Source organism: Takifugu flavidus, chromosome 2, assembly GCF_003711565.1.
Source record: "Takifugu flavidus isolate HTHZ2018 chromosome 2, ASM371156v2, whole genome shotgun sequence".
Classification (NCBI taxonomy): Eukaryota; Metazoa; Chordata; class Actinopteri; order Tetraodontiformes; family Tetraodontidae; genus Takifugu; species Takifugu flavidus.
The window spans coordinates 12,107,265-12,122,578 of NC_079521.1; the positions used below are offsets into that span (position 1 = coordinate 12,107,265).

Below are 15,314 nucleotides of genomic sequence, written 5' to 3' on the forward strand. Positions count from 1 at the left end.
CCCCCACGGTAAAGAAGCTGTCTGAGGTCAGCCCCTCCTCGGGTTGTTTGTCTGTCTGACTGCTGTGTTTCCTGTGTCCTGCGTCAGGGAGTGTGTCAGCCCTCGTGGTCACGCACTGACTCATCTGCAGCTTCCTTCCACTGATGAGTTGATGTTTATGTTCTTCAATCTTTGGACCGAAGCGCTCTCTGTTTAGCACTGTTAGCGTTGCGTTCTGTTGGCGTTGGACGGGATGAGAGCGACCCAACGTCCTGGATGAGGAAGAGACCTGCCTATTTTCCGTAGTGGCGCTGACTCCCAGGCAGCAAGATGACAAATATTTGCTTGCCAGTATTCAGTGGTGATTTACCGTCCCTGCGGGCTCTTTATTAGATTTCAGCGGACAGCCATTAATTAATCCTGTTTTCGGTCCCGTCAGTCGTGACATTGAGTTCACCCACCTGGCTGCCGCTGACAGGATGAAGGTTGCTTCTTCATTTCACGTTGAATCAAGAGGAGAAGATCTGACAAGATGACCTCTTTCTCTTACTGTCGCACTGGCAAACATACTTGATATTTATTTGCTCTGCTTTTATTTCCCCAGTCACGCAAAGTTTGCAATTAAACGTCAAGCTCTCAGTTTCTGGCTACTTATCACAGCAACAAGTAAGAGTTCATCATGTGGGTTTTTGTAACTCCCAAATTAAGAGCAGTACGAAGCACCGCCCTTTAAGGCTGATGAGGGTGTAATTAGAGAGATGTACAAATGTTTTTTTCTATCCTCTAAAAGCTGAAATAAAAGCATTGGTGTAATGTAACCAGTAGTAACCATACATGACCAATCCATTACCGACGGGTGGCTTATTTTCCTGCAAGCCTCTGTCCCTGGAGCGCATATTTCCAGGAAGAAATTCCCTCACTCACTTTTTAAATCCAATCTTGAAAGTAAATTGTAAAACCCTAAAATCGGTTGTGTAAGTAAAATATTTACTCTACAAAGCCGGCGTTAGAGAGCTTCTGAAGAGAAGAATCAGATGAAATCCTCAGCATTTTTTCACTAAACCAGTTATTTCCGACGGAGGTGAACATTCATATAAGGTCTAAAAATGCACAGAAGCTTCGGACGCCTCAGGTTCAGCGTAGTTTATGTGTTTGGGGTAGAAAATAAAGGTGCAAATTTACATTATTACAGGAGAGACTTTCCCAGCAGGGACAGTGTTAAGAACTCCAGCCTGGACACTCCTCCTTCAGAACCACTTTATTAACTCCCCTCATGTCTGACTTTTATTGTCATTGATTGGAGAATCTTCATTCCATGTTGGAGCTATCAGGCTGCTGCCGGAAAGCTTCTTTTCTTGATCTCTGCAGTCTTGCTGGGTCTCTCGGTGCATGGCTCAGAAAACTGCTGTAAGCGTATTGATTGACGAGGACAGTGTTGCAGAGGAAGGCCTCGGTGTCAGAGGTGTCATTGTTGTCCTCTAAAGCAAAATTCCACCCCCGCTTGGCGGTCACACGCCAGTAAACATCACGCCGTGGCCTTTAATGCACTGTAGGAACCTATGCCAACGTGAAGGGCTTCCATTTACTTTTTCTGATGGAGCCACTTTCCCTCGTCTTGATTTGTGTACCTCAATTGTACCGTACCATACCGTAATTTCTGGACTACAGAGCGCACCATACAGAGACCTTAAATCTAATTTTTATCACGTCAGGATTTTTTTAACTTTTCTTTTAATTTAATCCGCTTAGCAACATAAATATTCTACCGGTAAATGCTTTTTTTCTAACGTGTTTGTAATGCAGCTACCTTGAAATATACGTTTGTATCAGCTACACACAAATTACGTTGTTTATGCTTTTTTACTCCAACAATGAACAATCTAAAACTCCCCGATGGCCCACCTCTAAAATCTTCTATTTTCATGGCGGTGGCGATTGCTTTTGCCTTCAGTCTGATTTGTACAGCGGAAACACCGCGGCCACCTGCTCTCTGTGTGTTGACCCAGTCTTCCAGAACGTTCTCAAGCTCGGGCCACCTGCGATGTTTACACCTAAAAGCTTTTGTCGTCTTTTTGCTTTGGATCGGGTCTTCAGGCGGGCGTCTCCACCTTCTCCCCATTGATTACCGTAATGCCAAGATTACGCACGCCAGAGTGATCGCTTTTAACTTAAAAGCCGCATCATATGCTTTCCTTCTAGTATTTTCCACGTTGATGAGGGTTAGAAAAAATGACTGATTCACAATAGTTGTGATAGGGCGCCACGAAAAAAACATAAATAAGCCGCACCGTAGAATAAGCCGCAGTGTTTAAAGTGTAGGAAAAAAGTAGCGGCTTATAGTCCTGAAATTACGGTATTGATTTTCAGAATGACTTTCTGTGGCCTCTAGATGTGGGTGTGAACTTCAGCGAAAGAGAGACGAAGGAATATGTGGTGGAACTGATGATGACAGGAGAATCTGCTGTTGGTGGAGAACAGAACACTCCTCTCGCTGGACACTTGAGCTACTCTTATTATTCTTTGCTAAATGTTAAAAAGGCTTAAACTGATAATAGTTGCGAGGGAACCTTTTTGATCCGAGGTGTTCTGCCTTTACTTATTCAGTCGAATCTAGAGGGAGATCCCTAAATCCTACTGCATATTTCATTAAACTTCTCATTGTTATTCTCAACCTGGTTTTAATCAAGAATCTTGAATTCTGATTGTGATTTCATCACAGTTTTCTACTCACTGTTGCTCTGAAGGAGGGCGGATGGTCACTCGTGCCCCATTTAAGGTCTCTGGGATACAACCTTGATCTTCAGTAAATGTTTACTTCTTGGTAAAATCTGAATCTGATTCCTCCCAGTCTGGTAATGAGCCTTGAGACTGATGCTTCAGCACTTCAGGAGACGGTGCTGAGCAAGGCGGAGGGAAATGAAGCTCCTGTCCAGTCCATTTAAACGGCAAATTGTGATTAATAGGAATCAATAATGTTAGCATTGACGCTCACCATTCCCAGTCCCGACCCACATTTAATGCGTGTCTCTGGAATTTGGACTGGTGACACACACACACACACACACACACACACACACACACACACACACACACACACAGCACAGAGCTGCTTTGACAGGAACTCCTACAGAACAGAGAGGCTGCATGGTATAGCTCGGCTTTGCCTCCTAAGGTCACCGTATCCCGTTCGTGTGCTGAAGACATGGCAGCCCGATGAAGGGAGCCTTGAAATGTGATGAGGCTGATGGAATAACGACTGCAGACTGAGGCAGGAAGGGGCTGCCTCTGTTTATTTTCTATCTGTACATGGTCTTTACAGTCAGGAGTCTGTAGCAGCTAAGACTGAACCATTTCATGCAGAGTTAGGATGTTCTTCTTCTGCCTTATGGCTGCTGCAGTTTCAGTCCAACACCCAATACGTACTGCTGAAATTGACTTATTCATCCCTCTGAAATATTTGATTCAGTGCTATGAGCTTCATCTAAGTCATTTTTCTGTCTTTTTTTCTATTCCTGGCATCATTATTCAGTCAGTGATTGACGGTTTGACACAGAAATATCAGTAGTAGAATCAGCTAAGCCCATATTAGCTTGGACTATTGTGGCCAGATACGGTCAGAGGAGCCGTGTGTGTTGCCGGGGCTGCAGCGGAGTCTCTAGCTGTTGGGCCCTTATCTCAGAAGTGTGATTTACGGTGGAGCCGCTCTCGGCAGGGGATTTGAAAAACTGTCTGTAGGTGAGAGAGGGCAGAGACACCAAATCATCACTCTGCAAGTCCTAAGTGTCGTTTCCTGTGAGAGCACATCAAGAGTGGCCCAACGGAAGAGTCGAGCCTCTTCCTCCTCCCTATTCACATATATTTTTATTCAGGAAGTTTGTTATCACATGCACACATTGCCAAGGAGACGAACAAAATGAGCCCAGAAACTAAAGAGACCCTCGCTGGTAAAACAGTATGAGGTTCCTTTTCTTTGAGACGGAACGTCTCCGTCTTTCAGAAAGAGAAAAAGTCCTCCCTCACTAATAAACCCCAGAATATTCACAGAGCTGTTATTTTTTCACTCTCTTTTGAAGCCGTCGTGCGCAATTCAAACAGAGACGGAGAGTGAAGGTTCGAGATCAGTGGCCTCAAACACGGGAAATAATTATATTGCGTCGCATCGAAAAGTCGGGCTACAGCAGCACAAACAGCCCGTGGATCCAGCCTGTTTTAATTAGCGCCACGTCTTCGTCTCGGTGTGCTAAATTAGCATCCACCATCGAGGATAAGTGATCACGCTGCACTGAGGTGTGTGGGCGACTTGCGTGAGCATGCGTGTGTGTGCAGAGGTTGGGCATGGATGGTTACATATTTTTGGAACCTTCCCTCTGCTGATAATCTGTCTTGAATATGGATCACAAGATGTTGCGTGCAGTATACTGTCAGTTATTTTCAGCTAGTTTAGCCGCTCTGTTTAATCAAGGTAAAGGATCAGTCTGTTTGCTTCGTGTTGTGGCTGAATAAAAGTAATATTTGGAGGAAATGTGGTTGAAAGATGAGTTGATAGGAGCTGCCCTTTAGCATGTATTTATAGTCAAGTGTCCAAATATCTAATTTAATCTGCTTTAATCATCTTTTGGACTAAGTGCAGTTGGGATTGCTACATGGAGGCAGTGAACTGGAAGCACGTTAAACCACTGAAGAGAAGGAATGAATGGAATGAATATATGATTTAGGGTGCATGCTTTGTGTCTTGAGAGCTGTTTAGCCTTGAAATTTCAGATCTGCTAACGTTTTCGCTGGAGCGCCATTCACGCGGAGTCAGGTTCACCATCTTCGGTGGACAGAACCACTGCCAGGTTACATATTAATGCTTCTCTGACCTCAGCAGAAACCAACGTCACAGAAAGCTGCAACCTTTTATTTCTGCCCTTTGAAATGTTACACAAATATTTGCAGTGCTTGATGGAAGTGAGCCTCGGGTTTACACCTCTTTCTTTTCCCAGGCATGCCACGGTTTACCAGCCAGCCCACGCCAGCCACCGTGCATCAGGGGAGCAGTCACGTGATGCCCTGTGAGGTCAACGCCGATCTCGTCCCTTTCGTCCGCTGGGAGAAAGACCGCCAGCCGCTGGAGCTCAACACCAGGCTGGTCCAACTACCCAGCGGCGCCCTGGTGATCAGCAATGCCTCAGAGGGAGATGCTGGCCTTTACCGCTGCCTGGTGGAAAACGTGGGCTCGTCAAAGTCCAGCGATGAAGCGCAGCTCCAGATCGCGCCTGGTAAAAGAAGAGCCAACACAAAAACAGAAGAAATGTTAGAATTAACATCCAGCTTGTGCAGGAGTCCTTTGTTGCTTAACAGGTCGTCAATACAGCACAATCATGCTTCTAGGGTGGAAACCTAATTGCAGTCTCTCCTAGAAACATTCTGTGCATTAGCCAATTACAGCAGCTCGATGTATTTTCTTAGTTGCTCATCGCCTAAAGCCTGACGAAATCTGAATTGTTGCAATAGACTATTGAACTTTTTAGGGAGTCTTCGGACGCCCGCCGGGCTTCAGTAATGCTGACAGTAACTCAGCAGCAGTGGAGAAGGTAGCAGAACTCTATTGTGCTCGCGCCCGCCTCACCCTCCTATACGGTTTATTTACAGAGTCGTTAAGCAGCGGTCTCCTAGCAGCGCAGGCGAGATATTGGAGGTCATAAATCAGACTTCAACAAGACCCCCAAGTTGGTCTTTATCTCCGTATGTCTTCTTAAAGGTTGCGCGATGAACTGGCGGCAGGCTGGATGCACGCAGGAGGAGCACAGATAAAGCTGCGTGAGGAAATTGAAAGAAATTTGTTTTTGATGCCGCCAGATGTTGAAGTGATTATAGTTAATTGGTTTCTTTAAAGTCCAAATCAGCTTGACAATAAAGCAAGGATTGTGTTCCCGGAGAGGGTTGCGCTGGCTGTTTCGGCAGCTGTAATTAAGTGGGATCAGTGCGAGCTCCTAAAGAGCCGCGGCTTTAGCTGTCTCCCACACCAGCGCGGTCATTATTCATCCAGCCGTCCTCTGTTCAGGTGTCAGATACAACTGACCGCTCAGCTCTTTTGAAGTTTAGAAGATGGATGACACTTTCCAACCTTAACCTCAGCTTGGGCCCTGACCTTTTCCTTATTTTGGGGTTTTTGTATTTTTCTTAGAACCCGGTCAAGAACAGAAGCTGGAGTTCCTGCTGGAGCCTGTGTCCGTGACGAAGGTGCTGGGCGCCACCGCGCTGCTGTCCTGCGTGGTTACGGGCTACCCTGCCCCACACGTCCGTTGGATGTTGGGAGACAAGTTGGTAGAAGAAAGGTATGAAGCTGCTATTGTCCTACTTCAGTCCTCAGAACATCTTCCAGTGTTGCTCTTGCTGCGCTCACACAGGTTCAACCAATCCTCGTAGATTTCTCATCCACTTATTCGCCATGCAGTAGTTCCAACCCCCGCCTGCTTGAGACTGAGCAGCAATGTTCAAAAGGGTGTCCCGCTAAAGAAAGTGAAAAACGTTTCCAGAGATTACAGAGAGTTAAGTGTCGAGGATGGTGTCAGTGACTAGATCCCCCCTTGAAATAATAGAAACTGCCAACAGACGCATCAGGTACATCCAGGTCAGCTGCTCCACATCAGGCTACCAGTATCCTGATAAGAACCCTGTGAAATCCTGCAGCTAGCTACGAAAGAGTCATTAAAATGCTGCAGCTGTTTCTGGGGGGATATTTCTGCTCTTGTATTGAGCCTGAACTGCTTTGAAAGTCACCTGTAGCAACTTACCTTCTTTACATTTCTATACTTCCCTGCATTCCCCTGCTCCCTACTCTTTAAAAGTTAAGAGACCACAATGCAAGAGTCCTTTGACCTTGGCATCCAACCTGCCGGTCCCGCCGCCTGCTCCCCGAGGTGTTGATACACCTCTGCCGGTTCTGCCGATGGAGCCACTTTAGCTCCGAGGTGAGGTTGCTGCAGGGTTGTCAGTTGATGGGAACACACAAATTAAGAGGCGAAAGAGAGTGCCAGAGCTCCTGTGCTGTTACTCCTCTGACTCTCATTAGCCCGAGCAGAGAAGCTCAAATCCCATGGAGAGAATTGTATCGGACATGGAAAGTTTGATTCGGACCAATTAGGAAAGCTCTTTGTTTACCTAACCCCTGTGTGGAGGCCAGGAGAATAATAACATTTCCTGGTGGTGTCAAGAGAAAAATAGCAGAAGTGGTGCTCGTTCATCTAAGTCCAGCCCCTGAGCTGGATCGCTGGTTCGGTGAAATGAAATGCTAGTGCGTCACAGCGAGCAGGCTCCAGTGAACTGTGAGCGAGAACATCATTAGGCTCTCCAACCTTGAGCGACACCACAGCATCCCGTCTCAAGCTAAACGGCCTAAACTACCGCCGGAATTGTCCGGGCGCACCGGTGACATCCTGTGGGAGCCGGTTTAAGAAGGTACTTAATAATCTACCTTGTATTAATTACCAAACACTTTTCAGTGCACATACCTGCCCCCGTGGGGGGGTCTCTGTGGTTAATTAGCAAGCAGACTCTGAACAACGAGGCGGGTCTCTGGTGGCGTTGCCCCCCCCCCCCCCCCCACCACCACGCTCCTGCCTTTAGAGTGGAAATGGATCATGTGACCGAATATATTATTCAAAACACACTTTTGATTTTTATGACAGTGGCTATTAAATTCATAGCAGTGAAGTTGCTTTTCTTCCTTGAGTGTCTGGCGTCCCTCTCAGGCCGGACACAAGAGCCGAAGGAGCGGCTGTCAATTCCGATTTGGTTTTGACGTTGAGAGTGTCTAATTGGTCTTTGCTACACAGCGTCAGTGCGCTGTGAGCCGCAGCCTCGATGGGAGACGTGATGAAGACGCGTCTGCTTCCAGACGAAGGCAGGGACAGACAGAGGGTGGATCATCACAATAAGCGTCGCCACTGATGTGTCAGCTTGGTTCTTGTTGGCAGTAGCTCAGAGGCAGGAAGGCAGATATATTCTGAGCTAGAGAGGACTGAAAATGAGCATTAGATTCAGACAAAACTGGTTCTTTCAGGTCAACCAGTTTTTTGCTACCGGTTGATCGGCCCAATTTAAGTAATTTAGGATTGTTTTAGAGACAATGGAACCTTCAGAAGGGTTTTGTTCCACACACACCGATGTGAGAAGGTGTCAGATGAGCATTTCAGCCTTACCTGCAATTTCTTTGATGAATCTCATCATCATGTCAGTCATTACCTCTCAGAAGACTCTCCTCCGTAAAACCTGTCCATGCTGGGGTTTCCACGCTTTATCGTCTCTGCTGACGGACTGAAATGGACCCAGTTTGCAGCGATGATGCAGCTGTTTTTAGTCAAGTCCACAGATTGTTTCTTCCAAATGAGCATGATTGTTGAGGTGTAGCTCCGCATATATTGTCACCCAGCGGTCGATCCTCGTCGGTTAAAATGCAGCTGGGACTATTTGAATATTCTGCTTGGTTTTTAGATTCATCCGTGTCCTGATCCACTTTAATAAGTCTGGGAGTATTTGTCCAAGGACACGAACTTCAACATTTGTTCTCATTAGTATCTCCAGCGTGGGTAAAGCTCCTCATTCAAGATTGATGGAAGTGTATTCTTTGTGGCTGCGGCGTGTGTCATCAATAGCTTCCCGGGCGCCAGCGCGAACAAAGAAACCGGTCTTTGAATTTCTCACACGTGCTGGTCTTGATGAAACTAAAAATGACAGTCATCTTTTGTTCTCGGGAGTATCGCTCTATCAACTAATAGAATCCCCCAGCAGTCAATAAAATGTATGAATTATGCATGTCGGCCAGCAACAGGGGATTGACAGAGCATGTAAATCAGCCCCTCTCCAAAGCGCCCATCCGGCTCCTCTCCTGCTTGTCTTTCTCGTCTTCATTTAAATATGACTGTGTTTATATGCACTTACTTCTGTATGAGGAGAGGAGCATGCTGGGAAGAATTTGTTAGCAATTGGATTGCAGGGTAAGCCTCTCAGCTTACCTCTGGCAGGAAAACTGTGACACACACGGACTCACACGCACAAACCCACACACCTTTTTGCTGTTCATGCCCAAATCTATATTTTTAACCCAATTCTGTAATGATGGAAGTCAAAATATTTGAATTGTCAGCGTTGACAGGTGGGTTAACTGGTTTATCACTTGTCATGAATCTAAATGCTGAATCTTTATCTGGACTGTTGTGTCTCTGATTAAATCTGCACCTTCATGTATCGTTTAGTCTGACATTATAGACATTCAGAGAAAAGAGTGTGATGATGTAATCTGAGAACTCCTCGGGTTTGCCGTTCTCTTGTCATATTATAACTTTTTAAAATATCAGTTTAATGTGAACGTACACACCTTCCTCAGACAGAAATGGGGTTGGATGTTATGAAAAACTCAGCGCAGCAATACAGTAATAACATCCTCCACAATTTACAGCCTGAATTTTGCAGTCGGCGCTAGAGATGAATTGTAACGATGTGGAATTTAGGCGGCAGCACTCTTATTTAATGCTCTGAAGATTATTCCCTGGACAGAAATGATCATTTCAGCTCATAATCCTTCAGTTGCACTCATCCATAATTGTCTGTAATTTCTTTTTACCGTCATAAAGTGACTCTTCAAACTGCAATGTTCTAAGTGCAGTTACATTAACATCCACTCCTGTTTGTCTTTTTTAAAGCTCATTTGAACTGTCCAATCAGATCTCTTCTTTCTGTTTACGCGACGGAGAGCAGCCAATGAAGTATAACCACGCTGGGATTGGAAATCTTTATGTGTTCCCAGCATTGCAACAAGGACGCTGCAGCGTCGTTAAGGCCAAACAAAAAACGCGTCCACGTGTGCTGCAGCGGAGGGTTCGGTCAAAGAGCGACGGCGCTCTAAAGGCGTCTGATGCACCGCATTCTTTTTGCAGCTCAGACACGCGGCAGTGAAGTGATGAATGGTTATCTGGCAGCAGAGCATCAGGAGTCTTTTGGGACGTCTCTTATCTCGCTGGTGCATCACAAACACCCGGAATGTCCCCGGCCTCCGTCACAGCAGGTTTCCTGTCAGAGCGTCTGCGGTTCGGTCGTATAGGTGGGCAGAACTCTTCACCCGCTCGTTTTATAGTTCACCTCTTTGAACCTAAACCTGTGTGCCATCATTAGCTGTCCCAGACCCCAGAGCGCAGGCTTTTAATTCAGCGAAAGCCTGAACCTGCACTTTCATAGCACAAAATGGCTCACCTTCCGTGCTTTATGGCGGCTATTCACTCGACATGATATGCTCGTATTTCATGGTAAAGGGCTTGAGGTGGCACAGCCCGGAGCACACGCTGTTCACATGATGACGAGTGCCCCAGAGGGCCCGCAAGAGCCATCATAGGCACATTATGAGAGTTATGGCTGCAGACTTCATTTTAATGTGGATTAATCACCCGCTTGGTTTATTCTGATAGACCTTGGTGGGTTTGTTATTGTGCGCTTTTTAAACTCAAAAATTTTAGCAGTCGCATCACCCCCATGGGCTCCAAGCTTACTTTAAGTCATTTTAACTCCGTGACCAGCAGTAGTTGGTATTCATGGCGCGACCTGCAGCAGAGAGATGGCGGACGTTTCGTGGTCAAAGACATTTAATATGGACAGGAAAAAGTTGGACATTCCCACTCTATCCATTATTAATGGGACTCCTTTTCTTTTCGGGTGACAGTTGTGATTTCACCTGCCTCCCCTTTGTGTTTCAGCGAGCGTGACCCAAGCCCGACTACTGTCATAGCACCAGTGATTGGTTTGTGGTAGCACACTGCACTTCCATCATCAGAGCCTACACACACACACACACACACACACACACACACATAAATAAACACAGATTTTCAGCCGGTTCACCCTGGTGGACTGACCTTGCGACTGTTCGGTGTTACGGAAGGTTGAGTCCCCACTCACACATACAAAATGCCTCCGTTTTCCCATCAGTCCCTGCATTTACAGCTGAATGACAGAATAGGGGACACGCGCGTTGTGGTGCGCGTGTGGGCCGGACAGCTTCTATGCATTTTTTTTTCCCAAACCCATAAAACAACAGAGAGGATCATTCAGACAAGGAAACCTGTCTTTAATGATTTTTTCAGCTCCTTTTCACACTCAGAAACCTGCTTTCAGTATGTGATCGGCGTGCAGTAGCTCGGGCGCCGCGGCCCCAGCGGCCGAGGTGTAGAGACAGTGGGGACTGGTCTCAAGGCCAGATTATGCTTCTCTGTCTGCGTGGGTCATGGGGGGTGGGGGGGTGGGTAGGTGTGACTATGCAGAGGGGGACCGCGAGATTAGGGGAACCGCGATTGGCTCACCAAAATACACAATTTTCGGTTGTTGCATTTCTGAATTTACTTCTTATTGTGTTGTAACTTTCCCCGTTTTGACCAAGGTGATCTCAGTTTGTTCCATTTAACGTAAAGAAGCCGCTCATATAGCCTCATAAGTGTATTTGAGCTCAACAAACAGAATATCGCTCTCCCGTAGTGTGTTTTCTGACTGGTCTTTGTACGAGCAAAGTGTTGTGCGTCCTGTTTGCCAACCAAACACTTTTTAATTAAATCAAAAGGGATTAGCTGTAAATAAAAGTAATTAATGTTACCCCGTCTTTAATCGTTTGGATCTAAACTTGTAACGTTGCGTAGTCAACCGGACATCAATCCGCTGAAGCATAAAAGACGAAGTGTGTAGGAAGCGCGTTCAGGTTGCAGATAGGCTACGCAGACGCATAATTTACGCCTTGTTCATAGCAGCAGCACAAATTATAATTTTATCTGTTGACTGGCATTACACAGAAGATAAATTACCTTGTTTGTGGAGTTCAAGTGGTCAATTAAGTTTCTCAATGTTTTTGGCCTGCTTTTGCTGATTAAGTGAAAAACTGCTCTTATAAAAAAACGCTCTCTAGTATTCATTTTATGTGTCACTATTCTCGCCCAAACGTTTGCGTTTGCATTTGTGTGCAGGTCATCTGTCGCAGTAACGCTGGTGATGTGGCGGCATCCTGTCTTTTGTTATGTCAGAAACAGTTTTATTCAGAACACAAAAAGGAATGTCTACATTAACTGAGTTTTCTGAATCCAGAATCAGATCCGACAGGAAGTTGTTTGCTTCATAGTTAAGTCTGCTCAGTAAATGCATGTTCATGAGTTTTGTGGCACAAGATAACTGGCGAGCTCAGTTCCGGGTAGAAGGTAATGCGTATTACAGTTGTAGTCAGAGCCTAATGCACACGATTATCTGGCTGCTCCTGGCAGGAGGTATTCAGCAGACATCGTATCCTTATTTAAATGAACACAAGCAGAGTTCACTAACCTCCCAATAGGATAATCAGCCCAGCGCTGGCTCACCTCGAGTTACTCTTGGTGTTTAAATGGAGCATATTCCCGGTTCCACAGTTATATCCAAGATTGACTGGTTCTAAACAGAGTCGGTAAGTGGCTGGTGGTTTAATAAAAGCTCTATGCTTCTCTTTCATGTGCCACGGGAAGCTGTCGATGCTCTTTATGGTGCCTGCAGCAGCAAAGGCCAAGAGGCTGAATAGTTGTCCTGGTGAGACTAACTGCAGCAGTGCATGGCACAATGAGCTCAGGACTACTTTCAGAGACAATTTTCTTTCGGCACAGATGTCACATGCGGAGCCTCGCAGCGGAACAAACTGTGCACAGTCAACTAGTCAATGAACTGCAAGACATTTGGTATTTTCTGCGAGTCTATGTTATCGTCTGTAGTCTGGGGGCTGCTAGCAAAGGCAGCTACCTGCTTGATGTTCTCTTTTATTCACCATTTTGAAGGCCCACAATAATTTCTGTCATCTTTTCTGCTGAGCGCAACATTTTCAGGACGTTTTTCATTTATTAGAAATTTCTGCTGTCGGTGCTGCTCAAAACCTCTTTCTGGTTAAGCCACTAATGTAGGAATAGCTCCTGCCTGAAAGTGTTGAAATTGGGTTTTAAGCTGTCCTATTAACCTGCTCCTGGCTGCAACAGCGAGCCAGTAGGTCCCTCAAGCTTAGGCTCCACAAATCTGAATATTTGACAGTAATTGCAAGTCTTTTATAGGACTTGCAATTACATGTATGTAATACAAATATACCTGTATGTAAATTCTGTCTGAAGAGTGATGACATGGTCAAAAGTGGGTAGGAGCCATGTTTAATTCATCAACGGGTTAGATGCTGCAGTCTGATGTTGATTTAAGGGGCCACAAAAGGTCCAAAAGCTGTTGTTGCATTTGGCGAGGGCTGCACAGATACGCGCTGTAATGGCCGATGTTGTATAACGGGACACAATCTAAAAATAATGAAGCCTCAAAGATGGGCTGTAAAACCGCTAAGATGCAAGTAAACGCGAAATAGTAAACCCAGCGGCATCACGCTGTAATTGATGCGGTGGGCTTCTGTCATTAATCGTACGGAAAGTGCAGGGTTTGATGATGTGCAGCACATTTGCATCTTTTCACACCCGAGTAGAAGTGAAAGAGTGATGTCATGGTGACCGAGCATCCAGTGCATCCACAGAGAGACGGATGGCGTTTCCGACCAGTTCTCGTGGCTCTTCGACTTCTCCCACCTGCAGCAAGGACGTGTTCGTCCCGTGCATGCCACACCGCTACATGTGTCCTCACTAAATGTGCAAAACTAACATCGCACACTCATGGCTTCTCTCTGTAACATGGCGCTCGCTGTGGCAGCACTTGGATTTTCATCTTTCTCGACCAACCCACGCTCATAATTACCTCCCTGCTCGCCTCCCCTCTGTGCCTGAGCCTGGAGTTCCCTCCGTCAGCCATTGATTTCTCTTTTCTCTCCTCTCGGCCTCTTCCTCGTGCCGCGCATCAGTGGTTGTTGAATTAAGCCAGTGCTCAGCCACTCACTGCCTCCCCCTGGGCCGAGCAGGGAAACTCAGAAGTTAGGACTGTTTAAACGAGGAGGGTCGCCATTTCAAAGAGACTAGACGAGTAATTGTGTGGTTATATTTTTGGGCAGCTGGGCGTTAATTGCTCAGAATTATAAATATTTAAAGATAGAGTCCCCGAGTTTCCAAATAGCTGATGAAAAGAAGTCTGATGTTCCACTTATTCTGTTTTTATTAAGCTGCTCTGCCGCCGTGCCGAAGTGTGTAAATATATCTTTTATACATGAAAAGATTCATTGTTTTTCCCAAATAAGGGATTCCATAGAGCCGAGGCTGAATTTCCAGTCTCATATCACACTTTTGTGGATTTCCATCACATTGGGGCGTCGGATTTTCAGCATTATCTGACTTCGAGATTGAGCGTGGCTCGCCGTTCTTTTTGTTTTGTCTGCAGATTTACGAGCTCGTGCACTCTGGTGCGCCTGCTGCTGTTTCTGTGTACTTTCCGGATCACTGAGTTTCCAATCATACGTCGAGCAGGTTGATTAGAGTGTCCCAGGCTTTGCTGTGGACGCTCTGAATGTTTGTGACCCTGGTTAAACCAGTGAGGGGAACAAATAATGAAATATGTCTGACTAAAATAATTTAATATTACTTCTGTGTCTTGTGCCGTACTTACGGATGGCTTTCCGTTTCAGAGCAGCTGATTTAGCTTTTATCATATTTTATTCATGCAGCTAGTTGGTACACAGCAAGTTGTGACACAGCAAGTGAGGCAAGATAAAGATGTGGGGTCGACCTGAGGTCAGCCCCAGAAGCTGCAGCCTTTATCTACTTGGTGAACCGAGCAGAAATGAGTCGCGTTGAGTTTGTGTATTATCAGAGAACGCGGTGGAAAACCTCCCCAGGTCACATATTAACTCTTTTTCTGTCTCAATTTCCAGTGAGGGACGCGTCGAGCTTCTGGGAGGAGGCATTCTCCAGATCTCCAATCTGACCGAGGAGGACGCCGGCGTCTACACCTGCATGGCGGACAACGCTAACGGCACCATCGAGGCGCAGGCCCAACTCACTGTGCAAGGTACGCTGCAAACAGGAGAAAGGTTAAACGCTGAGCTGCAGACGGAGGAGGAATTTACGTGTTCAGTGTTCAAACGGGGCTTTTCTAACAAATGCGCCGCCTTTAAATCTGCTGCGGATTGTAACTGCAGGATGTGCGTTTGTAGATATGAGTTGTTGGCAGCATTGTCACACAGCCTCACCTCATGCAGGAATAAATAATGCACACGGCGGCAGTAAAAGGCGCTCCCTGCGGTGCGTCATTCAATTTCTGCATCCAAATACCGACGATGCAAAGTCAATAGAGACCCAATATGCAACATTTCTGTTTCAGCTTCCTTCGTGCAGCCTGTGTAGTTCTGTTAGTGTTAGTCTGTGCACCCTTCTCACTGCTGACGTCGT

At 46.1% G+C, this 15,314-nt stretch overlaps 1 protein-coding gene across 12 annotated transcripts in view; it reads left to right on the forward strand.

Annotated features, from left to right (window-relative positions):
- Positions 1–15,314, forward strand: part of neo1a (neogenin 1a) — a 106,219-nt gene that overhangs the window by 51,389 nt on the left and 39,516 nt on the right. For all 12 annotated transcript variants that reach the window (XM_057025302.1, XM_057025304.1, XM_057025306.1 and 9 more), the window contains 3 exons: positions 4,965–5,240; positions 6,149–6,299; positions 14,798–14,934. In XM_057025302.1, the coding sequence (XP_056881282.1) occupies positions 4,965–5,240; positions 6,149–6,299; positions 14,798–14,934 (564 nt within the window). The remainder of the gene's footprint in view (positions 1–4,964; positions 5,241–6,148; positions 6,300–14,797; positions 14,935–15,314) is intronic.